Consider the following 27385-nt stretch of genomic DNA (forward strand, 5'->3'; position numbering starts at 1 on the left):
GTGGGTCTCACACGACGGCAGTATTGCAAATGATTAGTTTCTCAAGCTCGAACAAGCAAACCGCACTTGAATAAAAATGCAACATGCGCTATATCGATCCATGAACCATATTTAATTGTGAAACACTGACCGAGACGCATTTAACTGAACAGCGTGTTCTTGAATGCAGGATTTTGTCTCGTAGTGGAGTGTTTGCACTTGAGAGCAGTAAACTACGCACAGAAAAAGAAACGGATGGAAGATAACTATAATAAGTACATTTACGCGGGTGCCGTACTTAAGTCATTCATACAACCATATCCTGTGGTATTTACATGCTATGCTACTTTATGTAAATGTTCTGAATACTTCCTCCACCACTGATGATCCACCCAAGTTAACTACATCTGTCGTAGGTTGTGGGAAGGGAAACTTAGTTTATTTACAGGCCTGAAATCAACTTTAATAACAGCTCACTCCTTTTTTTTTTTGTTTCCCAGGAGGCTCCGTGTTGCCCTTAAGATTAAAAACAGTCACAAACCGATTCGATGTGTAAAACAAAGCCGAGCAGAGCGAACTCCACGTTAAATAATTGCGGCCTCATTTGCGTCAGCACAAAGCCTGATGTATCTGAGGCCTGCCACGACATGAACGTAATGCTGCAGCCTCATGGAAGAGAAAGGGAGGGGGGGGGGGTAAACGGACACGTGCTTCCTCCCCCTACCGGAGCAAAGCAGCAATGGCAGTTTAAAGAATGCCCACACCAAGAAAGGCCTACATGAGTCCTGAGAGCGTGATCACGTTTCTCCACCTAAATCCGCCTGTTCATCACCACGTGAGCTCCAGAAGCTGCTCTCGCGTTTCCCTCCAGGTCAAATGTTTGCACGCCGAAGGCTTAGTTCAACAGTTTTGTGTGTGTACGCAGATGATGGATGTGTATTCTTTCATTTATGTCATTTCCACCCTGCGGTGTAGGGAGTACAGTCCTAATATCTCGACCGTTAGAGAAGTTGAATAACCGAGACTTTTAAATGTGGAATAGCGTGCAGACAGAACGTGTAAAAAAGCTCCACCTCCACCATCGGTAACATTAAGTTACGTATCCGTTAAAAGGTGCTCAACGGGAGATTTCGTAGCATTTCTTTTGCCCCTTGCAGGCTCTCTCTCAAAAAATGTTTCCCTGAGGGGGAACCGGAGGATGGGCGCTATGAGCTATCCAGTGGGGCATGCTAACATGCACGAACGTGCACTAACCAACACCAACAACACACACAGTGGGGGAGCGCTCGTCCATCTTTAGAGAGCAAAGAGCTGTTTGCTGCTATATTAACGCTCTGAATCCTGGATGTTGCCCCTTTAAAGCATCAGCCATTATGTTAAAATAATATGATATTGAGTTTAGCACAAACACTGGAAGCAGGGAGGCACTGCTGGTCTGTGCCAAAGATGAACATGTGTATGTTGTATGGTGTGAATGAAGGGTGAATTGAGAGTTTGTGTGAATCCGTTTTATCTTCCATAAAAAAAGCTGAAGAGTGATCCCATAGAAGATATGTCTGCTTGCAACCCCAAGATTAATTTTGAGCAGATTTTATCTGAGCAGTTCAACAGAAATGTCATTTTGAATACATTCATCCAATAATGATTTCATATGACTGAGTGGTTCCACTAAAGATCCACTTCATCATGAATGGCGCACATATTAAAAAACTGTCCACAGCATACATTACGGCCTGATCCTTTGATGCATATCAGCTATTTGTTGTCACAATTTCAGGTCTGATAATGAATGTCAATGCATATTCAAGCTTCATATTTCCACGGGGACTTCTACGACTGGAAAATAATAATCTTAATCATAATCCCAGTCACATCTTTACAGAGATTTGTTGTGCATATAGCCTGTTTCATTAGTGTTTAACAATCACTGTATGTATAACAACAGCTACAAGAGACTGCATATTACATAGGCTAATGTCTGTCTGAAAAACCCTCAGCTAATAATAATAATAATAATAACAATAATTGTTATACATGTATGACCTTTGCCTGTCTTATCCAATGAAGTGCTGTTTCGGGCCTTTGCTGACACTGTGTATTGTGTAAGATTGCACGTGTGGTGGTTTGATACTAAAGTAGAAACATGTCCACATGGCAATTAAGGGGAAGAAGTTAACTAGAAGTTAACCATGCGCCCTTTTGGCCAGAAACATCCAATCGGTGATCTTAAATCTCTGTTATGGGCGGAGCTAACAGCGGTTGGAAGATACGCCTCTAAATATATATATATATATATATATTTCCAAATCTGCAACTTAATCAGAAAACGTTTCATTTTGGGGTAAAATGAGTTTGAAAAAGTCTGTTTTCAGCTATTCAACTGTGAATATTTGCCTGTTGTATCGGTGTATATTGATATTAAGTGGATAATGCCTGTTGTTTGACATCTTCTAAAAGTTAGTTCATTTTACCTGCTTGTTTCCAGTTATGAAAATGAAATTTAGCCAGTAAACAGCGGTGAGGCTTACATTTTATTAGATAACCTACTGAAATCAAGTAAGTATTGGTATTTTACTTGATTCTGTCTTATGCGTCTCACTTCCACTCTGATGAGCAATGCAATTGTAATTGTGTCTGTTGATGAAAATATGAAATATTTCCCCCCCAAAAAATCCTACAAGAGGGCAACATATTTGCATTGTCCCTAAGCACCGCACACGTCAAACGGCGGTTTTCCTTTATTGAAATTAAATGATATTTAGAAGAATTTGATTTTAAACTCGTTTCGCATTAAACCCCGCCCACATCTGCCGCGTCACGCGGAAATACGTCACGCTGCTAAAGATGCTTCAACTGCCGTTCCACTGTGACTTTAACATTAAGTTGAAATGTACTCCATGGCAAACTTTGGCCACACCTAGATCCTGTCCCATTTCAACAAAAAATAACACAAGAAACAGCCTTTTTTTCCCCTCTTCTGGTGCGTTTGTTTGTGTGACGGCGCGTCCCGGTGGTGTAACCGGAGAGGGGCCTCAGAGAGGGAATGCAGGACTGCAATGGAGCACAATGCAATACAGGTAAAGCCGATATCATTTCCAAATAAATGCCGATTTTTTTGTCTCGTACGCCCGGTGGGTTTTCTGACCTGGCGCCGCGGGGGATATTTTAACCGTGCGTCGGTTTAAACGTAACTCCCAATTCCGCGTTTTATTTCATTTAGTTTGCCCGTGTCGTATTGATTGTTTTCCCATATCAACCGAGCACCGAGAGTTGCCCCGAGTGCAATTACAACTTTATTCAACCAGGCTCAACTTTTTTCTCCCCCAGATGTAGAAAATGAACCGCTGATATCTGTATTTTTTACGGGGAAACCACCGTGTGTGACACCGAGCCGTCGCCTCGCTTTATACCGGAGAGCCAGCCGTTAAATTCCAGTGTAATATTTCTGATATTTTCTCCGTGTTAATGATTAATTTCTTTGTGTGTCGTGTCGACAGTCTCCGCTTCTCCTCTCGCCTGAACGTTACCAACCCCCACTCGCACTAACGACACATTAGCTAAATAAAATCTTAATTTTCTGGCCGTTTGCCTGCGTGAAAATATCAGGAAACTTTTAAGCTAGTCCACCTTTTTTTTTTTAACAGAAACTAGCTAGCAGCGAGCCGTTGCATCGACATTCGTTTTCCTTTTTTTTAATACATTTTCTGATGTCCTAAAAAAAATAACGTCCACGCCGACGTTGATATTAAAGATTGATTTTTTTTTTTTGTTCGACAAGGACTCGGTGGAGCAGCAGCAGCAGCACTGTTCGTTGTAATAGGAAGCATATTGATATTATTATCAAATCCCTCCCGACATTTTGTCTCCAGTGTAATTACCGCAGTTTAAGGAGGAATGTTAATATTCTGTGTCAGCGAAGAGGGGAAATGTGGAGTTTGTGGACTTGAAATAGCGAAGATTAGTGCTGCCCTAAAAAAAAAATTAAAAAAAATAAAAAAAACAGAAAAGGCAGGAAACCTCCAGAGGACACAGCAATGTGCTGCTTTAGTCGAATTAAAACGAACCAAGTGGTTTATTTTGACAGGACTCCTTCGTGTGTGGCGCCGGGCTTCGTCTGATATTCCAGCGGTGGTTGTATATTTTAGTAATATCTTTTTTTAAAATATCAATTAATTTCAGCATTGTGAGTTTTTTTATTTTATTTTTTATTTGTATTTTTGCTGTGGTGAACTTGTGAGCTTGTTGAAAAACAGGATGGTCAGTGTTGTGTGTCTTGGTTTTTATCTATTTATGTATTTACTGACTAAAGCAGGAGACCTTTTATTAATAATATTCGCCCCCCTTCTTCCCCCCTCCCTTCTCTTCCTTCCCGTTCTGAAAACTGTGTTAAAATCTCACTGCATTATTACAGAAATATCACGAGAACTGACGTATGCAGGGCGCAGATTAAGGGTTTCCATCTTAAATTCTTGTGTGTGAGTGAGTGTGTGTCTGTGTGTGAGTGTGTGTCTGTGTGTGAGTGAGTGTGTATTCACATTTCAGACAGAGGGCTGCCTCTCAGAGCTCAGCTTATATTATGTGGCTTTTATTTCCCTGCTTCTTTCCACCACTAGGCTGGAGCACTGTGTCAGCTGGCCCTCCCCCAACAGATATACTCATATAACACTCCTATAGTACATAATGCTATGTTTATCATACTTTGATGGTAGTACTTATCATATGGCCTCACTGTAATTTAAGTTAAATACACGTTTAATATTCTTTCTGGGGCTGAAACTGTCTGCAAAGCTAATCTTTGGTAGTTTTGTCTTTGATCTCACTTGGTTGTGTTTTGCCTTCCTGATTTTATACCTCTATAGAGTGTGTGAGTGTATAATCATATATATATATATTTAGCAGTACTAGCACTCAAACACTTATGGATTAGTTGATTAACAGCCTGGCGACAATTTGGTCGATTTTGTATTTGGGGGTTGAAATCTCTGGTACCGGCTTGTCAAATGTGAGCTAAGTGGTGGATTTCAACTGTTGTTGTTCCTTGTTGGTCGTGTTCATATTGTACACATAATAACTACACCTCAAAACTGTCGATAAATCAGTTCCTGAAAAGGAAATACGTCTCCAATGAATTTTGTCAATCATTTGTTCGGCTAATTCCAGCTTCTCAAATATTGATGCTTGCTGGTTACCTCTGTGATGGTGTACTATATATTCTTCTTCTTTTGGACTCTTTTTAACACAAGGACATTTGAAAATGTCATCTTGAGATTTTAAATGCGTATTATCGGCCTAGTCAAGAATAAAACCACCAGCTTAATCAATCAAATAATATCCTACCTGTGGAGTTAAATAGTGATTCTTTTTCCTTAAATGGTTGTTAAATAACGCTGTAAAACTCATCTGGAGAGTAATACTGTCTATTACTCTGTTGTGTCTAGTATTGTCCCTTGTATGGTAATAAACTGCCTGTGTTACGATAATGTCCCTTCAATACATATCCTCCATATTAGTGGATACAACTACAGAGCTCAGTTGTAATTGTCTAACTTTTATTCGTGTTATTCCTCATTAATGACGCTGTTTAGTCTCACTGTTTATTGCACTGGCTCATGTGTCGTCTCCAGAATCGAAATCCTCAGAGACATCAATAACATTCCCCTCTGTCCTCTCGGCGGAGACGTCTATCTCCATGTAGTCACAGTAATGTCTGCAGGACCCACAGGTGGTCGTTTCAACGGGTCCCAAACTCAAATGAGTGTTACTCACAAATTGAATCCGGCATTTCGTGTTATATGGTCGTATTCATGCAAATGCATTACAAAACATTCAACCAGTAAATGCATCCAGTTTTGCTGCGGCCGCTTACCAAACAACATCACTGGTTATATTCCATAAATAGTTTTATAGCATCTGGAGACGGCGTCTAGGCTACTGGGAAGAGATTTGATCAAACCCAATGTTTGTGATTTGCACATGAAAATCTTTTTATATCGCCATGACTCAATCCGGCATTTATAGAAGCGTACATTGTGTCTGGGTTACTCTGTCTATTTCATTTAATTTCTCATTTATCGTTAAAGTGCACCTCCGTATAATCTTCACATGGACTCCAAATGTACCTGTGGGATGCGCTGCTCGGTTTACAGTGAATATTCAACTGTTGTTTAATTCATATCGCGTCTCCATGACGCTCCCGCAGGCACTTGCAGTATTTTCTCTGACTTCCTCTTACGCCGTCTTCTTGTGATCTTGCCCTGCGTGCTTTGTTGTGTATGTTAAATGTGCTCCTATCGTTATGATGCCGGCCTTTATTTAGTCCTCCTGCGGTTCTTTGGGGTTCACTTCATGCAGCCGGATATCGAGTCGATTTGACTTTCAGCGGTGACCTTGTCTGTTGCAGTCGTAGTCCGCCGTGATATTGATTTAAAACACAAATATCAAGTGGTCTTACTCGATGTTTTTTTTTTCTAATTTAAAAAAAAATGTTTTTAAAGTAGCTTACATTTTTCCCCTCCGAGGCTTTTTTGAAGTGCCCGTTATACTCTGCAGTGATGTCATCAAACATCACGACCGCGTTGTTTTTATGTGGCGACACTTGAAAAACATTAAATATATAATGCCAGAGTTATAATTGTCTCTGTGTACGTACATGTTTTCTGCAGTGACATTTATTCGGTATCTTTCTAAAAATTGATCCTGGGCCTGCTGCAGCTGGTCTGCAGCGCTCCAGCGGGTGGGGGAGGAGGTTCTGCTTGTGGTGGGGTAGGAGTATTGGGTGGGGGAGGGTGTGCTGGGTGGGGTGGGGATTGTGGATGATCAACACAGGAGAGGGAATTTAAGAAGATTCTGCATTCAGGCAGCAGAGCTCGACGAAAGGCTGCTTCAGAAACGCCATCGAGGGGGAGACGCAGTTTGTGCTCTTATTTTGTGAATCTTCATGTCCCGTCTGTGAAGTAAATGAATAGCAGCTGCACAGACGGATACTCCCTGAGCTTATACAGCGCTAGGCCTTTTTATATCATGGAGATATGGGGAATGTGACCTCTGCCTGCTTTAATTTGATTTCCTTTAATGTGAAAAATGTGCCACACATGTAAAACTGATCAGCTGTGCCTCATTTAACCATCAGAGCTGCAGCATTTAAATAAAAAATACTCAAAAATAATCAAAAAACTAATCTGCAACTGTTTGGATCACGAAGAAACCACCTTCTCAAATGGGTTAGAATATGTGCTGCTTTTCTTTGTTGTAAGCAGATCTTAATCTTAGTAAACTGGATATCTTTAGACGTTGTTTAGACGGATCGAGAGCGGTTTCCCAACTATGCTATCAATTTATACAGATAATAAGCTTTAGTTGCCTCTGTAAACGAGTACAGCAAAGTGAAATAGAAGTTCTAGAAATCTTGTGTAGCATTTAGAGGATACCTGAGCTGATGCAATGCGTCGAATAATAGATCAGATCCACAAAAAATGGTTGTATTTGGGCAACTGATTTCATAATTCCCCTTTTAATCAGTCTTGACATTTTCATAAAGAAAGGAGGCCTCAGGAATGTTTAATTTCTGATATGAGTCATATTTTGTTGAAGGATCCGTCTGGCAAAACTCTTAAATGTAACATTTGTATCATTTCCACATACAACTTTCTGTTGACTTAAATACTTCCTCCACCAAATGTCTCGATCCGCAGCTGAAAATAGTCCCCAACAAATGAGCCAGTTATTGAATTACGGAACCGTTTGAACAAATAAAACAGACGGACTCGGTCTTATCTGTGGCAGTCTTATCTAGTAGTAATATGTTAATATGTTCACTCGGGTTTACTAAACATTGACTCCATCAAGCACCGGCCACTCCTTCAGTCGTTTGCATATTGTAAAATTCCGCCTCATCTGGAGGAAAATAAAAATAAATGTGAATTTATTGGTTTGATTGTTTTTTAAAGGAAAAATGCCACGTGATCCGGTTCTAGCCTCCATAAAGCATTTGCTGCGCTTGTCTTTTATGATACACTTTACACATCTATTTGTTTCTAAAACCGTAAGATGATAAAACGACCACATGACTAACCAAGAAGACAATGGCAGATATTCTATTGTGAAGACTCGTTTGGTCTTTATAGTTGCTTGTTTATACAAAAACAAATGCCGTGTTTTCGCTAAATCCCACTGTGACCTTGACCTGAAAGTTCAATCAATTGAAAGTTTCTTCGGTTTCAATTCTTTCTTCTTCAAAAACTACTTCAATGAACAAGGAAACCTGCTGTGATACATAGCATATATATGTATATTATATGCTATCACACACAAGCAAACAATATGGATATTATTATATTTCTGTTATTGATTTCGTCTTGTAATGGTACTATTTTTATATGAAAACAAAAGCACTTGTAGAAAATCCAACCATTTGTGAAAAATCTACTCAATTAGTGTTGAAACAAGTGGCCAGTGTTTCCAGTGGCTTCGGCCTGTTGCCCTGCTGGTATGTGGATAAAAACACGACGGCGGCTCCGTGTCCTCCCTGAGAGATGCACACGTCTCCATCCAGGAGAAAGTACCCTTTTCTGTTTGAAGCTCCGGTGCCGATGAGCCAAACAGCAGCAGCAGCAGCCTGCTTAATGACGCCCCACCACACGGCCATCACTCAAAACACCTTTGGAACCAAGACAAACTGCATTATTTTAGAGTTTGTTCGGCTTTAATGCCCGAGCTAGTTTTTTTTTTCCTCTCTGGGTGTCACAGCCTCCTCGCACTTCCTCTTACAAAACTGTGAAATCAAAACTACAGGTTTTTTCAGCCAGCAGCAACAACAGAGGCAGTATTGGCTTTCAGACGGTGTGAACCCACTCGAAGGTGCGCTCGATTTATTGCTCGACGCTGCTCAAACGCCCACAAACGGGTGAGCATGATCTCCTCGTGAGGTAAGACGGATGGAGCGCTCCTCTGCTCTTACAGAGGGAAAACACAGAGGAAGCTCCGTGCACAGCGAGCTGTGCATCCAACAAAGACAGACACACCGGGACATTCACTTTGGCCAAATGGCACCATTTCAGATTATTGAGCCTGTTTTTCAATATATATTTTTAATTCTTACTGCAAGGTTTTTGCATTTTCCTACATTTTAATGCTGCAACCTACAGCCACTTTTACATCCGTTAATGAGGATTTTATATATATATAATTTATTAATTCATTATAAATATTCATTCTACTGAAAGAACTTCATCAGCCAACCTCTGGACCGATGCTGAAGCAATTAATCGGTATCCTAAGAGAAAGTGTGTTAGATAATGTGTTAAATTGTTAATGCATCAAGCAAACGATGTGAATGGTTATAAATTCATCAGAAAAAAAGAAAGTTGAAGACGTCATCTTGGGCTATTGGAACTGTTGGGGGGCATTTCTCAGTATTTTATTGACACAAAGCAACAAAATAGATGCAGCCCTACTTTTGGACCTCATAGATTAATCCTAAATAACATCAACGTACTCAAGCGCTTCTCGTATATCTAACTGCTTAAATCCGAGCCCAGAACATCACCACGTCACACCGAGCAGCACACAGTCTCACAAAGTTGGTGCCGATGATAAAACTCAACACTTCCTGTAGCTGTTTTCAAAGCAAAAGCCTTCAACCAAGGTGGCTTTTACTTTGGAAGAGGCTAGTTTGTTATATCTGCACCTCAGCCGAAAGCTTTATTCAAACAGGCTTAACTCGATGGATACGTGCTCTCATTCGCAGCGCTCTGCTTCACATGCCCTCTGACGAACATAATAGAAATATGATAAACGAAGGATAACAAGGACAAAGATAGCGGTTAAAACATTTGTGTACAGCTGGTGGTAGTATTTGAATGATTTAAGAAAAGTGTAACTGACTTTATTCAGGTGCAATGTCACTCCTATAGTTATTCTTTGCTATTAAGTAAGACAGCACTTTGAACGTTTAATAGCTTCAATAAGAGGAAGAGGGTAGTTTTTGATATTCTTGTGTGTATTTACATTCATTAAATTGATGCAGTGTTGAGTCATAACTTAAAGTTGAGGTAAAAAGAAGAAAGGTCACGTGACATTTTGCATACTTGACATTTTCTAGAAACTACATTACAGATACTAAATGATTCACTACAGCTGGTGATCGGCTCCTTTCTAGGAATGAATTAATTCCCGGGAGGTTTAACAGGAAATGTGACCACCGTGTTGTAGTGGAACTACTGATAACCGGTATAACAAGTCATCTGTGTCTCATGTCATTTTTATGTAAAAGTTAAACTGATGTTATTTGGAAAAATTGCGACATACATACAGGTGATTTAAGACCAAACGAGTTCATACAGGTTTAATCTTTCAGGCATGTTTTTTGATTATTGGTGGTAACTCTGGATGACATTTTGAATAAAAAACTTCCTCGCCTTCTTCGGCTTCAGTCGTATCTGACCATCATATGAGCCACTATAAGGGCAGCAGATATGTCTCCGCTACCGTCAGCTCAGTCAGGTTTTAATATTTCCTCTGAGTTTTTTTGATGGACTGTTTTACAATATCCTCCTCTGAGTGAGTGTGCGTGCGCATCTACTGTGACGCTGCAAGATTGTGCAACTTTCATTGTGCAGAGGTGTCTGTGACGGAGTCGTTTTAATGCAGAATGTGTGGCTCATACACAACCTGGATGAAGGAGGGAAAACCCGGCGGACTCCATGTAGCACACGTGTGGTTAAACTGATTTCATAGATTTGGATCTCTAGTGTCCCTCCTGTTTAATTCATGGAAATGTAGAACTGTCAAAGAGGCAGAATTTTACAAGAATGTACAGAGGCCGTCAGTTTTGAATCCGACCCACAATTCTTTGTTGCGTAAACTCCTGACGTTTCTGCATTTCAGCTTATTATGACATTTGTTCCAGAGAAACAACTGAATGTTGCCGGGCTGTATTTGTAATCATTTATTTTATTACAAATTTAAATGTGATTTTGAATAATATTTTATTATATTCAACTTTGACTGTGACTAGTTTGTGGTTTCCTTTTGGTTCCCACAGCTCTAGCTTTAAATAAGAATTAGTTTCCTCATCACTAACTTATTTCCTCGTTCGGTCCAATGTTACTCGATCAGGAAGCTGCGCTCATCTCACTCAACTCCCTGATGATATTTCTGTCTCTGATGGGAGTAAAAGTCTGTCCTATGATCGATATGCAATGCCAAACTAAAAACCGTGAAAACGCCGCCGCGGCCTCCGGAGCCTCACTGCGGCCATTGGCTCTTCCTCATCGGTGCTGTCTTGTCTTCTCCGTCAGTGGTTGGGTGCCCCCTCCTGCCAGCGAGGCAGCTACGCCTTCTATAAGGCCGTGAGCAGCAGAGCTCGACCCGACGGGCCCGCCAAGGTGTGGAAGCTCGGGGAGTTTTACCTCATCCGCTGTGGGCCGCAGGACCCCCAATGCATCGCCGAGGTGAGATTCACGAGATGGTGCTCGGGGCGCCGGTCTCTGATTGTTATGCGTTTGCCATATCAACTTTACGGGGCTATGTTTGCTTCTGCACCACAACTGAAAAAGCCTGTAGATTGAAAATACTACAGTTCCCACAATGCAACTTGATATAACTCGTTAGACCATCCCAGACTGATAAATCCAAACTAAATGGCCTAATATTAATGCTGAATGAACACATTAATGGGAGTAGAGTATTGACATTGGCTGCTCTGATCTTGGCAGCCATTTTTAGAAGTTCCCTAATTAGAAAATTACAGTAAACCCTTCCTGAAAAGTCTCCTTATGATTATGAAATATATATATATTATATAAATATAATAATAAAACCTGCACGTGATCTGTTTTATTTCAGTTCACATAATGACGTCTTTAACCCTCGACCCATTAGCCTGGTGGGACCAAATCCCCTTCATTTCCCTTCAGAAGGAGTTTCCTCATCTCTGCATCCTGGTCTCCGCTTACACCACAACAACATGTTTATTTAAGCTCTACGTACGTGGAGCTTCAGACTCTCAGTCTGGTTTTATCTTTATTTCTTAAAGCAGTGAAGGTCAAACGCTGCGTATCTGCCTCCCTGACTTCTGCAGCCTTGCCTCTGACATCTTGTTCAAGGTTGCAAGATATTCAAATAAAACAGGAATATACTATAATACAGGCTGAGGAAATCTCTGGCTATCTCAGATTGTAAAGTACACAAGTCTCTCCCAGTTTTAACAGTGATATAGATTAACTACTAGAGTTTAGATAACTAGATATGAACCAGTGAAGTTCTTTTTTTTTTTTTTTGTTGAGAAATGCCGTCCAACGAGTTGAACTGGCTGGTTTTCAGTTTGACCTCTTTACATTTTTGAGCTAAATCAGCCTGAAGGTTTTAGGATCATTAAAACTAATGAACATGCATAAAACGACAGAAAGTGCTGTTAGGTTAGTAATCCCTCGTGTCTAAATGTTGTTGTCTCCTTCCTCCTCTTCTTCCTTTTCTTCTTCTTCTTCTTCTTCTTCCTCGCGTGCAGGTGACCTTACTGTGGGAGGACCAGACACGGCGCCACCTGCTGGCCAGCGCCAGACTCTACTTCCTGCCTGAGGACACGCCGAAGGGGCGGACCAGGGAGCACGGAGAGGTGGGTCGAAGGTCAAAGAGCGCCTTGCTCCAAATGTTCGTCTCTACGTGTGAGAGTATTTTAGTCGCATGTTCATTCTTCTGTTTAGTTGTATAAATAATTCTGTTGTGCCCTGTTTATATTTTTGTTACACTCATTAATTTAATTTATTTTCAACTATGCTAAAAATATACAAAACCCAAATGGAAACGTCTATGTAAGGCCATATCGTCCACAGGATACACTAGAGACCAAATAACAGCCCCTTTTTGTCCATCCGGTTTATATCAACAAAGGTTTAGTAAACTAGAGAAACACCTTGTGCTGGTTGTGAATTTCCCTTCATCAAATGGAGTAGTAGAAAGTATCATCAGTAACATACTTGTTGTACTGTTCACCACTAAAACCAGAGGATTAGTATTAGTTAGAGTATCTGCTACATTTCTACAATATGAAGCGTGACCAATAAGACTGATGTCCTTCTGCAATTCCTGCGGCCTCTTAACGGGGTCGAACGTCTCCCATATATAACTTGGGGAATGCCGCAAGAGCATCTATTCATAATCTTGTCACAGGAGCCCTACTTCCTTTTCTTTTTATGTAAAGGTCTTTGGCGAAGGACCTAAACCCGTTCGGTGAAAGGTTTCTTGTAAATTAAAAGCTGGGTCTTTTCCTTTTTTTATGAGCAGTGAAGAACAAACATTACTTTACAGCTCTGTGTGGTCTGATATTATTTAATGATCTGCTTTTCATGAATGAAACCAAAACCAGTAAAATGGAAAGTATGTGGAGTCTGTTCACACGAAACTGATGTATTACTAATATATAACATTGATATTTCCCCTGTTGAAGCCTCTTTATGGATTTTAATATTGCACTAGTTGTTTTTAACAGGATCATAGCGTAGTTTATTTTATATTTTGGTGTTATTGAGTTTTATATGAAGTCTTTATGAGGGTAACTGACTTCCTTTTGTACCGTTTCTCTCCATAAACTTCCACCCTGTAGCCTGTAGCGTCGGTATGGTCTTCACACCCCTCCGTATACCCCGGAGTAGTGTGGAGAGGGGCGATAACCTAACAAAAGAAATACCTTTCAAAACCAAAACACGGCCCCGCTGACGAAGCCTCCGAGTTAACTCCCAAAAATGTTTATTCATGACTCCCGCGGAGGCACTTCATGCAAAGACTTTTAACATGTTAATGAGCTCACATCCGGCAGGGAGGAGGTCGGGTTTTGTTTGGGGGGTTTAGGGGGTTTGGGGGGGGGGGTTCGGGAGGAGCCGCTGGCTGCTGCTGCTCCGCTGTGGAGAGCAGATGTAAATGAGCTGCAATGTATTTGCATTGTGCCAATATTATCTAAACAAAAGAGAAGATGGAATGAGTTATGTTAGTATTATAGATTAATGTACCTAGCACTATATATGTAGAATTAAAATGAACTTTTTCATTCATCAGCTCAGCCTCAAAACCTCTGTGTTGTTAAGTAAATAGGGACAAATATAGTTTGACTGTTCAACTCCTAGATCCTTAGTAAACATTCCTCACCGCCTTGTTTGGGTCCTACTTGCGCTCACATTTCACTTGACGCAAACAAAGACTGAGAATGCAGAGGGAGAAGAGACGAGAGGAAACCGCTGTTACAACGGCCAATTATTCACAGATGAGTAAATAGTGACGAGTCCAACGGGGTTTTCTGTCTCATAAACTTCCTCTTATATTTTTACATGCTGCATGACATGCAGTGGTGGAATAAGCAGCAATACAATTCTATAGAAATACACCATGACATAGAAATACAGTATTCAACGCACAAGAATCATGAGAAAGAAAATGTAAAAATGAAAAAGTATATTTATCTTGCGTAGAAGAGTTGCTTTTAACCCGTAGTTCTAAATCATACTTGAACAAATAGTTTAAGTTTAAAGTCGTCATCTGACCTTTTAAAAAAGTGATCTAATGTTTCATTTGTTTTATCAGTTGTTAAAGTTAAATCCCTTTTTTTCCTTTTTCCTTTTTTTTAATACTGGAAAGTGGACAGTTTAGTTTAAGCTCACTGTTTCCAGACGGAGAGCTGTTTACTTTTTATACTAAATCCTTATTTGGGCATCTCTTACTCTCTCACTCTCACTCCCTTTGCCTCACTCACTCTGCAGGTTCTTTTTAGGCTCCCAAGTAAATGTAAGACACTCAGAACCAATAAAGACTTTCTGTTTTCAGAGAGTTGGCACACGTTCAGCTCCGAGCGTTCTCCATCACATGGCCGAATAAAACCAGCAGGTGAACGTTGCAGAGAGCTCGGTAGGAGCAGAGCGACTTGTAATGAACTTCTAGTTTAAATGTTAATTAAATGCATCGCGCACACACACATAAAACCCCTTCACATGAGTAGTAATTGTCTTCCCCCAAAAGAGCCAAAACCAGATTTACTTTTCTCGCTCAAGTTAAAAGCTGGTCCATTGTTCCTGATCCTCATTGTTTGTTTTCGGGCCTGTTCTCTTTCCTCGTGCTTCGTCGATCGGTATGATAAGAACCCGTTTCAAAAAGTGTTCTCTGCAATACGCGATGACTCATATCCAAATCTTTATTTCTCAACAGAGTGACGAGTGAAAAAAATACAAGCTTACTTTTCTCAGGGGAAAGCATGAGGCGTAGTCACAAGATTATATATATATTTATATATATATATATATGTATATATATATATATATATAATCTTGTAATGCCAACAAGGGATTAGAGTTCTCAAAAAGATGGTGAAGCCTTTAATCATTAATGCATGTATAAATTCACCCAGTCACTGTTTTCATCTTTAAAGCATGAAACTCTTAATTAATACTCTTCAATCTTTTTTAATGTGTTAGTTGAGAACTTTCCCCACGAAAACCAAACCACCACAGCTCTTCCTAAAGGGAAGTCAGATGGTGGAATGATCCCCTCTGGTGTGTTTTTTTTTTTTTTAGGATGAGGTTCTGGCGGTGTCCAGGAAGATGGTGGTGCGGGTGGAGGACCTGGTGCGGTGGGCGGGTGCGGAGTCGGCGGCTTGGGGCAGCAGCATGAAGCCGGCGCCCTGCGGCACCAACGGCCTCCACAAGACTCTGCAGAGCAGCGACGGCGGCGGCAGCAGCAGCAGCAACGGGAGCAGCGAGCCGCTCGGAGACAAACTCGAAAGTAAGAAAATGAGTGAGAGCCCCCGAATCAAGCGCACCCTGAGAGTCCAAAGAGGCTGATGTGTGTGAGCAGCTGCAATAAGGCTAAAGTTCAGGCGTGATGTACAGAAATATCGTTCAGTCAATTATTCACTTGTGGTTTGTTCTGCTGACACACAATAAAAGTTGACCATAAAAAGGAGGCTGTAGGTCTTTTGAGCCTTTTGGATGTCTTTGGAACAGAAGTGCGCTTGTTTCACGCGCCTTACGTCTCCTCCTCTCAGACGACCCGGCGCAGCGTCAGGGCATCCGAGTGCTCAGCTACCCGCAGTACTGCCGCTTCCGCTCCCTGCAGAGACGCATCCAGCACGGGGCGAGGGGCCCGGTGCTGCAGGACCCCCACCTGCTGGCCCTGGGAGGCGTGAAGGCGCTGCCCCACACCCGGCTGATGTACTGCAGGGACACCTTCAACCACCCGACGCTGGAGAGCTCCAGCTTCTCCTGGCAGTTCAGTGAGTGCTTTTTAAAGTGAAATATATTTTTTTATCATTTGATCATCTTGCATCATAAAATGATCAAGTTCAGCTGCTGTTTGTTTTCTGTTTTTCAACTCCCGTTTTTGTTGTTTGTTTGTTTGTTTTCCTGCAGGATGTCCTTCTCTCAGTCTTCGAGGGCGACCTCGCAAGAGGAGAGGCAGGGACGGCAAGGACTCCAACTCCAGCCAATCGGAGTCCTGGATTGAGAAGATGAAGGTTTGTTACAAAGTTTTTAGGTTCCAAAGTTGGAATTTGCCACCGATAATCTTTGGTTAGTTTGGTTGTGGTTCAATCCGCCTGCGTCCTTCCCTCCCAGGAGAACGTGATGGGCAGTGTGGAGGTTGGCTGTGAGGGCAGCTGGCTCCCCGACCCCGAAGAGCAGCTGTTCCTGGACCAGCTCTTCGCCTTCATGGAGCGCTCCGGCTCGCCCATCAACAAAGTCCCCAACCTCGGCTTCAAGAAGAGTGAGTCTCTCTATTCTCGTTCACCTTTTAGTCTGTTTATCTCGCCTTTTCTCTCTCATCTGTATGCTCTTCTTTTCTGACCTTTATATTTGTCTTTCTTCCTATTTAGTTTTTTATTCTTTGTTACGTATGGTCTCTGTTTATCTCTGATTTTTTTTTGTTTCGTTTCTGTTCTTACTTTCCTTCTGTATTTCTTTCTTTCTTTCTCTTGTGGAAAGGTGCTCTTGACAGTTAAGAAATGCCACACAACCACAATTTCCACGTTGAGATTAGAAATGTTTCTCAAGAGGTCTGAAGTTACAGACCAATCACCTAAATCTGAAAGACAAGAAAAAAAAAATAGAATCATATAAACAATCAAGTGGTATCAAGAAACCAACTTTAGGAACAGCAGCCGATTGAAAGTGGGACTGCGTCAGAATGCGGATGGCTGCAGCTCGTCCTTCCTGCTCGGCCGGTTCCACGATGCTTGTTGTTCAGGGTTGACGTCTTATACCTGCTGCCAAACGCTCGCTCAGTTTACCATCAGAAGGTCTTATTTAAAATGATACATCTTCGCTTTTAAAACCACTTCCAGGGAACCTTTTTTACTTTATTTATTTTTGTATGGTTTTTAAGTTACAGGAATATTCTGTATTTGAACCTCAATATTCTCTGCTCTCCTTAAAGAGAAAATATTTGATTACATTAAATTCTCCCACACTACTCCACTCCTCCGGTGGCCGCCCGCATCCAGTTCAAAACACTGGTACTCACGTACCATGCTGTGACTGGATCGGGTCCAGTCTACATCCAGGACATGGTCAAACATCCCGACCCGCACTCTCCGCTCTGCATCTGCAAAACTGCTCGTCCCTCCCTCACTGAGAGCAAAACACTCGACTAGATCACGACTCTTTGCTGTCCTGCTCCTAAATCATGGAACGAGCTCTCTGGAGACACCAGGACCGCAGAGAGCCTTCACATCTTCAGACTAAAGACACACCTCTTCAGACTACAGTGGATTGACTAAATACATTAACAAATTGTAGCATTTACATTGTACTTGTAATGGTTCTTATCTATAGCACGTTGTAAATCGGCTCATTTGATAAAATTGCACTTTCTAGTTTGTTGTTCTTCTGAGTTTGTATCCTTATGGTTGAAATGCACTTATTGTAATTTGCTGTGGATGAAAGCGTCAGCTAAATGACATGTACTAGTAATGTAATAACGCTCCATTGATAATAAAACTGCATTATGTTAAAAAAAAAATTACATTTTACAAATATACATTGTGCGGACAACTCAAAATTTTAACACATCTTTATTAGAAATACAAATCCATGTTTATTTATATAATATATATGAAATATTTACACTTTTACTCTGCTGCCAGAAGCTTTTAAGCGTTTGATAATGTAAATATATGGCAGCTGTGAGGTTATCCTCCTTTTTTTTCTTTGTACCCACGCGGATTATTAACATTTAATTTGATTTTCAATGTTTTATTATATTTCAACGTCAGTCAAACCTTTATTAAAAACAGGAGGGTTCTTTTTCATCTGAATATTTATAAGCGGGGGGAGAATGAAATAGTGCTTGTTTAAATTACCTTGCAGGGTTTATCCAAACACATTTGTTTAGTTAAATGGAACGGGTTTTTTTCGGTGTTCCAACTTTTATCCGCCGTGGTTCATATTTGTTTCCAGTTGCCGAGTTCAAACATGTCCGCTTCTCTCCCCTTAGTTGACCTCTTCCTCATGTACTCTGTGGTCAAGCGGCTTGGTGGCTACAAAAGGGTGAGTCGCCTCGAGCTTTTTCACTTTATTTACCCCCTTCAACCTTCATTTAGGGGAAAAGTTTCATATTGTTTAGATTTCTATTTTGCATGAAATAATTGAAAGCACTTTAATGTAGGGAAGATGGATATTAAGCTGCCTACAGTAGCCAATTAGCTGAGCATTAATATAAATAAATATATGTTTTTTTGGTGCAATTTTAAAGAAATTAGTGAGTGAACTTTACAGTAGTTTGTTTTTTATTTTGTGCTGCCTTTGGAGCTGTTCCCTGTTTCCAGACTTTATGCTAAGCTAATTCAGCCTCATGTTTTCTTTTACATCAAACTCTGTACAGACAGCTTAAAGTAAAATAATTGATTAAAAACAGCTGGGGCCTGTACTTTTTTTAATTAGCCAACATTCAACTTTATCTTTCTGTGCACAATGAAACGGTGGAGTTCTGCCTTTGTGTTAATCAGTCATTTCCCAGCAGTCTCCAGTGAATAAACGCACAACAAAGTCCCCTTTCCCATCAATGTAAACAGGCAGACGGGACACCGCTCAGTGCGACGCTGTTCACAACAACAGGCCTGTTCAATCGCTCATTTCCTCCTCTGTACTGAGCTCAGCCTGGTACTCAACAATACTAATGACACACTGTGTCATGTGTGCAACTGTTTCAACACAAATTGCACCACTCACACGCAGCCAAAAGAAAAACATCAAGTCGAACTGGATTTTCAACCACGCAGACTAATTCTGAAAGAATGATCGCAGTCCCACCTGCTCCTCATCCGTTTTCATGTTTTCACATAGTTAAATTTTCTATTGTGTGTGTGTGTCGTAGGTGACATTGGACCGACTCTGGAAGATCGTCTATAACGAGCTGGGAGGATGCCCCGGCAGCACCAGTGCTGCTACCTGCACCCGGAGACACTACGAGAGGTCCGACAGAAACATTCGCCCCCTCGTGCAAAGTCCTGAGAATATAAACAAATCCTTCCGGCAAAAAAACGAAAGGTCCAAGTGTTAAAGTACAAGCACTTAGAATCCTACAACTGTGTCTGTCTCAGGCTGATGCTTCCTTATGAAGAGCACCTCAGAGCAGGAGGAGGAGGAAGAGGAGGAAGAGGAGGAGATGGAGGAGAAGCCGAAGCAGAAGAAGCAGAATTCAAAATCCCAGAATCCCCGATGCCTCTGAAGCCCAGAGGGATACGAGGAAGGAAACCACTTCAGAGAGGCAGAAAACCAGGACTCAAATCCAAGGACAAGAAGATGACGGCCCCTGCTGCTGCGTCCCGTGCTGTGAGTGAAGGACCAACTCAACCGTGCATTTGATTATAAAGCTTTCTTCCCGTCGTAGAAGTAGAGATTGTGGTGGAATTCTCCCCCGACAGAGATCAAATCCAGGATTTGATCTCTGTCTGAACTCATTTGAATCTGCCAATGTGCATCTTTTAACCTCATTAAACATTTTTCATTTAGAACTATGAGAAACTCTTAGGGCTGACAAACCCTTCATCTTACGCAGTATTTGGAGTAATGATGTGATCATGTTTTAGGAGTATATTTTGTTGGTTGGGAGTTACTTGCTCACCCATGACTCAAATCAATCCCCAGCAGGGATGATGTAAAAGCACAGAACTGGGCATCATCGGTTTGCGTCGCCAATAGACTTGGAACTTCTCAGCCTTCCCAAATGCTCTGCAGACCAAACCCAATTAGTTTGACAGATATATGAACTGCACAATAACACAGTTTGAATAAAACAAAGACGCCTTCAAGGCCATTGCTGGATTTCAAGGCAAAATATCTGCCTTCCTTCCCAGTACGAACCTTTTGTTACGTCAACTAATGATTAATATCACTCAATACCTAACAATGGGTATTTTATTTCGCTGCATGAACTCAGCGGAAAGTAACGGTCTGTTGTGAATTCGGCCAAGACAAAGAAAGGAGGGGAAATGTGTTGATATTGCTCTTTTTTTTTTTTTTTTTTTCTGGTAAACTCAATGAGTTGAACGCCATCGGTACACAGCAATAAGTAACATGTTCAGAATACAACAACATTCGAGTCACTGTCCTGGTCTCCCCGAGCAGATGGTGAACCCGGCTGGCGGCGCGGCGGTGAAGCGAGGCCGAGGCCGGCCGCCGGGAACACGCAACAAGGCCACACTGATCGCTCAGGCCAAGCTGGTGGCTCAGCAGCAGGCCAAAGCCAAAGCAGCAGCAGCAGCGGCAGCATCAGCAGGCGAGTCCACGCAGCATCCAGCCCGGGGGGAAGGAGCGCCGACGGCCAGCAGCGCGCACAGGGTAACACCTCAAGCCCCACGGTCCCACACCAGGACGAATAATCGTTTATCATTATTATCAGATGGATGTTTAAGCCTAATGCACATGAATGAATATTAACAAACGCTCTCCATGACCTCCTTGTTCTCCCCATCTCCTCCGTCCCCGCAGCCCGTCCACCCCGCTGTCCTCCCAGCCAACATGCCACTCACCCCCGACCTCTCCCCCATGTCCGGTCCCTTCCTCCCCTTCCTGCCCAAACCCAAGGAGCTGAAGCCGGACCGAGTGGAGCCCGTGGCTGCTGCTCCGGGTGCGCTCCCCTCCACTCTGCCCCGTCACTTTGTGGGTGGATCCCTGGGGGGCTTCAGCCCCATCAAGGGCGTCTGTCCTCTGGACGTCTTAAGGAACCGCACCAGCCTCCAGAGAGGCCCGGAGAGCCCGGCCTTGACGCCTCAGGACCCGAGCGGCTACACACTCCAGCCCAAAAGCGGTAGCCCGAATACGCCTCATCCCAGCGGGGATCAGCTTCATCCGCAGCCCCACCCGCTCCACCAGCAGCACACCCACTGCTCGGGGTGCAACGGGGACGAGGCGGCCCAGAGAGGAGGCATTCGGGACGCCAGGAACCGGCCCCCTCTGCCCCCTCTCCGGGTCCTGCCCTTGAACCTGGACTGCAGCGTTCAGGTGTGCCAGCTGATGAGGACTCGCCTGGGCTCGTCTCAATTCCAGACCTTCACCCGCCGACTGTCTGAGGCTCTGTCCCAGGACCTGAGCACCAAGCCCCCCTGCTCCCCCATCACCCCTCCCCCCGAGCAGGCGCTGCCGCTCAACCTCAGCAAGCGCTTAACGGCAAAGAGGACCGGCCCAGAGGGGACGGAGACCAGTTCGACAGCGATCAACGGGAGCGCGGATCAACCGCCGTCCAAGAGGCCCAGAACAGGCTGCACGGAGCATGCCGAGGGCTTCGGCTCGGGGGGGCGGTCCAGCTCCGGAGGGAGTGACGGGGGAGGAGGGCAGGACAACGAGGCGGAGAACCAGGAGGAACCCGCGGACCTGAGCTCCCCGAGCAGGATCAGGGCCTTCCTGCTCGGGCTTCCACCCTTCCAGGTGAAATTTGAGGACGATCTGAACGGGACGCGGTTTGGGAAGTTTCTACCAGCGGTGCCGCTGTCCGAAACCCAGAGGACCGAGACGAAGGCCGCAGAGGGAGGCATGGCGTTAAAGAAAGAAGCAAAGGAGGAGGGCGAAGTAGAGCGATGTGAAACGGAGAGAAGCAACAAACTACAGAAGTCCAAGCCGGAGGAGAACGATCCCGCCCACCTCTCTGGTCCCGGTCCAGCTGAGCTGAAGAGAGCCGGGCCCTCCAGCGCCGACACGCACTGTTTTTAGCATCATTCCCTCGTGGATATGAGGATTTTGTGATCAGAAAAGTGTAGGATAAGTTGGGGATTTGTCGGTTTGGGATTTGGCTTTAGGGGTTTGGCGTTGCTTTTGGATGCCGACTCGGGCTGAAGCCCGAACATGTGGAGCGGGGACGTTTCAGTTGAACGCAAAACTTCTTTGTTCCCCATTTTTGTCGTCTTGTTCTCCGTTTTTTTCACGTCGTTGATTGAACTTTGCGGAGGAGCGACGACAGTGAGGCTCATGACAATCACATATCGGTGTCTTTTACTTTCTCCGTTTTCTTTCTGTCTCTTTTTAAGGTTAAAAAGAAACAGAGGAGCGAGACTGACTCTTAAACAAACACTGCCATAACCCTCCATAACACTATTAACTCCACCATTCAATGTTTTGCTGGAATATTGAACGGGATCTATATTACTTAAAATGAAAATCTATTCTATCTATGCGTGATGCTATGCATCAAGACTTCATAAATTAGCATCTAGAGTGTACTGTAGTTTAATAGTTTTTAAATTGTACTCTACGTCTGTAGAGAGACGGTTATTTTCTGAAACGCTTCTCAGTCTTCACATCATAGCTCGTTAAGTGAAGCATTTCTGTAGTCCTGCTCGTTAGAAAAGTTCTATAAACTCACACGTATGTGCCTTAACTGGCCGGCGACATGTTTCACCGCCGGCTTCAAATCCATTCGGTTGAAGCGATACCTTGATGTGGCACCGGTTGGGTTTCCCTTCATCCTCAGAGGGCGCTCGGTGTCTCCAACACTCACCTGAGATTCTATTCCCTTCCGAGACGAAGCACCAACTCACAACAAAAGAAGCCAAAGTCATCAAAATGTTTAGCTGTCGTCTTAATATTAGCAGCTGCACTCGTCTTAATTAAGCCGGTGGAAAAGTCCGACCGGGTGAATAAAGAAACTGTTCAGACAGCCTTCATCACTACCGCTTGTTCGCCGCATCGCACATCAGCACAGGTAGAAGAAGAAGAGATCAAACACTCAGACTACCTCAGGTTCACTTTTCTTTTTCAACAATTTACAACTCCCTCCCCCACAAATTCTGGAAAGATAATTTTGTTTGTGTTTTTCTTTAAGTCTTTAACCGTATTTTGGTCTTTCCAGGGAGCTTCCTGAAAAGTCCCTGGAAGGAAGAAGAAGAGAAAACCCTGAATAGCTTTAAACCAGATAACAAGGTCAAAATACGGTGGAGACATTTAAATCTCTGATTTTATTGTGCTGAGCCGGGCTAGCTTTTCACACTCCGCAGTCTTTGTGCTAAGCTAGGCTAGGCTAGGCTAGAAAGCAAACCAGCTGTTTCTGTGAGGGACGAATGCATGAATACATCCACAGACGTGTTAGAATGAGAAAGTCAAACCGCAAGTATTCACCAAAGAACTCGGCAAAGCAACCCGGCTTCCTGCTCGTCTTCATCTAAAGTGCCAACACAGAACGCCGACGCCATTTTGTGACAAGAAGCCCGCGGGGCCGAAAAGATCCAATCAAAACGTCAAGGTATCCCTTTAACAGCCTTCTCCTCCCACTCGCCTCTGTTGGTTTTGGATTTGCACACCTGCTGTAGCCTCGTGCTTCATTCGCTTCTCCATATTTATGTTTGCCATGTTTTTATTTCATCTTTCTGCCAATGTTTTTTTTTTTTTTTTTTTGTGTATTATTTCATTAGTGGAATCAACTACGACACCGAAATTAACTGGTGCTGTTTCTTGTCAGTTGTGTAGCCGTGTTGTTGTTGTCGTTGTTCTCTTTCAACGGTTAAAGCTGCAGATTCTTCTCATCTCAGCGAGTCTTCAAATCTTGACTTCTGTCTCAAAATGCCTTTTCCTGCGTTTGCAACCAGTTCAAACGTTTCTCACCGGTTTATTTGTGTCTTTTAAGGAAAAAAAATATTTTAAAAGAACTAAGTGAATGAATTAATTCACTGTAATGGAAATATTTGCAGTTCTATTCACTCAGAAATGATGAAGAAATGTGTATTTGGTAGATTGTCGCTGCAGAGGCCCCAAAGCACATGAAACCACCAGGGATCCCCACACGTCTGTAACCTGTAGCACTGTTTTCATGTCTTGGGGAGAGTTTGTCAATGTTTCAGCGTGTTGTTGGTCATCATTTTAATACGTAACGAGGATTGATCCGTCTCACAAGAAGTCTGATGTTCTTACCGCCGGATTCATGTATATTTCGGGTCTCACTCCGCCTCATCTTCTCTTCTTTAAAAAAAAAAAACCCACCCTATATTAAGATGGCGCGGTAACGGCCTTCTTGTGCCACAGCCTGCCGCTCGGTGGCAGTAATGTACCACCAGCCGGGACCACGTTTCCTTCTGCGTGTCCTTCGGGTGCCTTGGCGCTGAGCTTGTTGAAACGGGGGAGGACGGCCCACACGTGTACGATCAAACTCCCCCTCCCTCCCCCTCCATCTCCCTCACAGGGCTCTTGTATGTACGCCAGTTAGCTGGACATGCTAACGTTTGTAGCTTACAATAAGCACACTGTTTTAATGCTCCCCGGAAGTGTCCTTTGCGTATTCGGTAGTAGCCTTCACATTGGGACGATGTTGCCAAAATAAAGGTGATTTAACTCTATTAGGCCACGGGAAGGTTTCCTGAATATAAAACAAACAAACCGAAGTCCCGTCAAGAGGTCGGCTTGAGAAGTTGTTGGTGGGGTTTTCTGGGTCAGCGGGACCACCGGCACCATTGGCCGTCGCGCCCCAGCTATGAAAGCATCAAGCTTTCTGCCACAGCAGTTGTATCTTTTCCTTAAAAAAACCTAAAACGCTTCTTCTTTTTCAACCAAATGCTCCATTTGAATCCTTTCTGAGTGCAACACGTCTTTGTGACAAAGTGGCCTCCGCTCACCCGCTCAGTTTGACCTTTGAACCCGTTTCCTTCAGACAAACTACCACTGTACGACTCTCCTGAACATTTGTTGCCTTACTTGGTTTGACCCCCCATGTTCATCACTTTTATGTTAATGACAGGCCGCCAACACCTGCTGAATCATTCAAAGAGGAGATCTTCGTTTTAGAGTCAAGTCTCCGTTTTTCCTCTTTGGCCGTTAAGTTAAAGCTGTAAAGGTTTCTTTATGCATCGTTTCTTTTCTCCTTTTCCTTCAGTAAATTTAACGATTTAAATGTTTACATTTTGTTATGCATGTTCAAACTGTTTGTTATATCCAGTGTTTTTGCACACTACGTCGGCATCGCTCTCCAGGCACTGCTCACTCGTGTAGTACTTAAAAAAAAAAAAAAAAAGCAACAAAGTGCCTGATACTTAAAAATGGACGTCGGCGTTGATATTCGTCAGCCAGCGGATCTGGTCATGTGACTCATCCGGTCATGTCACTCATCCGCTGAGCGACATTCGCCCAGATAAACGATCAAAACGAAAGGTGCTACATGTGACATTTTAACATCTGTGAATTATGACTGGAAAGAATATGTGACTTTATATCTCTTTCTCATAAAACCTGACCAATTATTTCCCAACTGTTTCTGTAAAAAGATTAGTACTGTAAAGGTGATGTAAGCCAGCAGGTTTCTGCACTCCAAACCAGTGAATTAGACGTATTTGTGTAAAGAACGATGACTTCAAATGGAATTTGCATGTAATTCTTTAGGGAAGGTATCCGTCACATGAGGATGCTAAAAACGCTGCACGTGGCACCTTTCTCACAAACCGTTGGATGTTCGGTACCATTGAATGTGTCCGTCACATCTTCCTGTGATCTCATTTTTAATCACTCGACAGCATTTCCTGTCATTTCTTTTTTTTTTTTTCCTCCTCCAAACAAGAGATGATCTTTTTTTAAAAAGTGGCTGACATGTTTCCTCCTCACCATCTGTGTTGAACCTTCGGGGTGAGCGGACCCGCTCTGCTTCTGAGGAGCAAAGAGCAGCACCAACTCCACTTCCAATATTATAGTTTCTATAAGCGGTGAACGGCTGGCAGTGTCAGGTACCATTCCATTTTAACACTGTATATTTATAATAAAAGTAATCCGTTAATAACACCTGAGTTGCGCTTCTGTTGGTGTCGTTCTGCTGCTGCGTGACTTCAGGACTCGTGCATTTGTACGGTAGAATATTAATAATCTCAGAGACGGAGTCCTGAGAATGGACACAAGGTGGAGGCAGAGATCTGTTCAAAATGAGAGATCAGGATGCACTTTGGGGGGATTTGAGATAAACAAAGCAAAAGACTAGCTGGATTTTTTTCATTATATTATAAAAGTTACTTTCAACTTAAACAGACACTCGTGGTTTAAGTTTATTGGAGCTGAGGTTAAAAATATCACCTGATATGGAAAAAAATCTCAGAAAGGTGAATGCAAAATGTGCCCAAAGCTTCCATGTTGACACACACACACATTCCTTCCCTCCGGGACTTTTATTCTCTGTGTGTTTAAAATAAAATGTCGAGTGTGTAAACATTCACACCAAAGAGGAAATGAACACATTCCTCTGCCTGCAGCAGGAACACATTGTTACTCTGTGTGTGTCTGTGTGTGTGTGTGTGTGTGTGTGTGTCTATAAGGTTTTGTTTGTACAGCACCACAACAATGCATCAGGGCCCAGTTGGGTTAAGGGGGTCAAATGAAATACTAAGATGAGTAGAAATAGTCGAGGGGGCTTTAGTATTAACACTACGAAATACGGCAACCCGTATAAAACACACGCTGCGTGTCTGCAGCTGCTCACCGCTCAAAGGAGCTTTCAAGTGCCGAGGTAACACACAGCAGACACACACGTGTTGTCGCACACTAAGACATTTAACACACTGACAGGACAAAGAGAAAAAGCCCCAATCAATAAAAAAAAAAAACAAGTGTGATGAATGACGTTAATGTTGTTTTAGTTAAGCTCAGTATCTCAAACCGGGACCATCTGTCTCTGTGTCGTCTGTCTGTCTCTATATTCTGTTTTGTGTGTGAGTCGTGTTTTTCCTGCACAGACGGACTTTCAACTCTTTTGAGACTAGTCAATATGAACTTTTGGAGCGTGGCCTTTTGTTTCTGAGATCGGCATAAACATCCTTCTAGTCACGTACCGCTAATATTTATAACAGCTTAGAAACAAAAATCCAACTTTTCCGGAGGTCTAGGCCCAAAAAACTAACAGACACGTTTCCTATTGATGTTATTTGGGATTTCTTCATTTGGGCAAAGGAGAGGATATTTAACCTTTGGTGGATATT

The 27385-nt window shown here is 42.8% G+C and overlaps 1 protein-coding gene across 1 annotated transcript; it reads left to right on the forward strand.

Annotated features, from left to right (window-relative positions):
* Positions 1-2790: 2790 nt before the first annotated feature.
* Positions 2791-26202, forward strand: LOC120822276 (uncharacterized). Its single transcript, XM_040181829.2, has 12 exons — positions 2791-3056; positions 11277-11429; positions 12485-12592; positions 15534-15741; positions 16004-16231; positions 16368-16471; positions 16572-16719; positions 18448-18500; positions 19327-19424; positions 19553-19784; positions 20580-20792; positions 20943-26202. The coding sequence occupies exons 1-12, from the start codon at positions 3036-3038 to the stop codon at positions 22158-22160; spliced, it is 2784 nt and encodes a 927-aa protein (XP_040037763.2). The 5' UTR covers positions 2791-3035; the 3' UTR covers positions 22161-26202.
* The last annotated feature ends 1183 nt before the right edge of the window (positions 26203-27385 follow it).

Source organism: Gasterosteus aculeatus, chromosome 7 (genome assembly GCF_964276395.1).
Source record: "Gasterosteus aculeatus chromosome 7, fGasAcu3.hap1.1, whole genome shotgun sequence".
In the NCBI taxonomy this organism is placed as follows: domain Eukaryota; kingdom Metazoa; phylum Chordata; class Actinopteri; order Perciformes; family Gasterosteidae; genus Gasterosteus; species Gasterosteus aculeatus.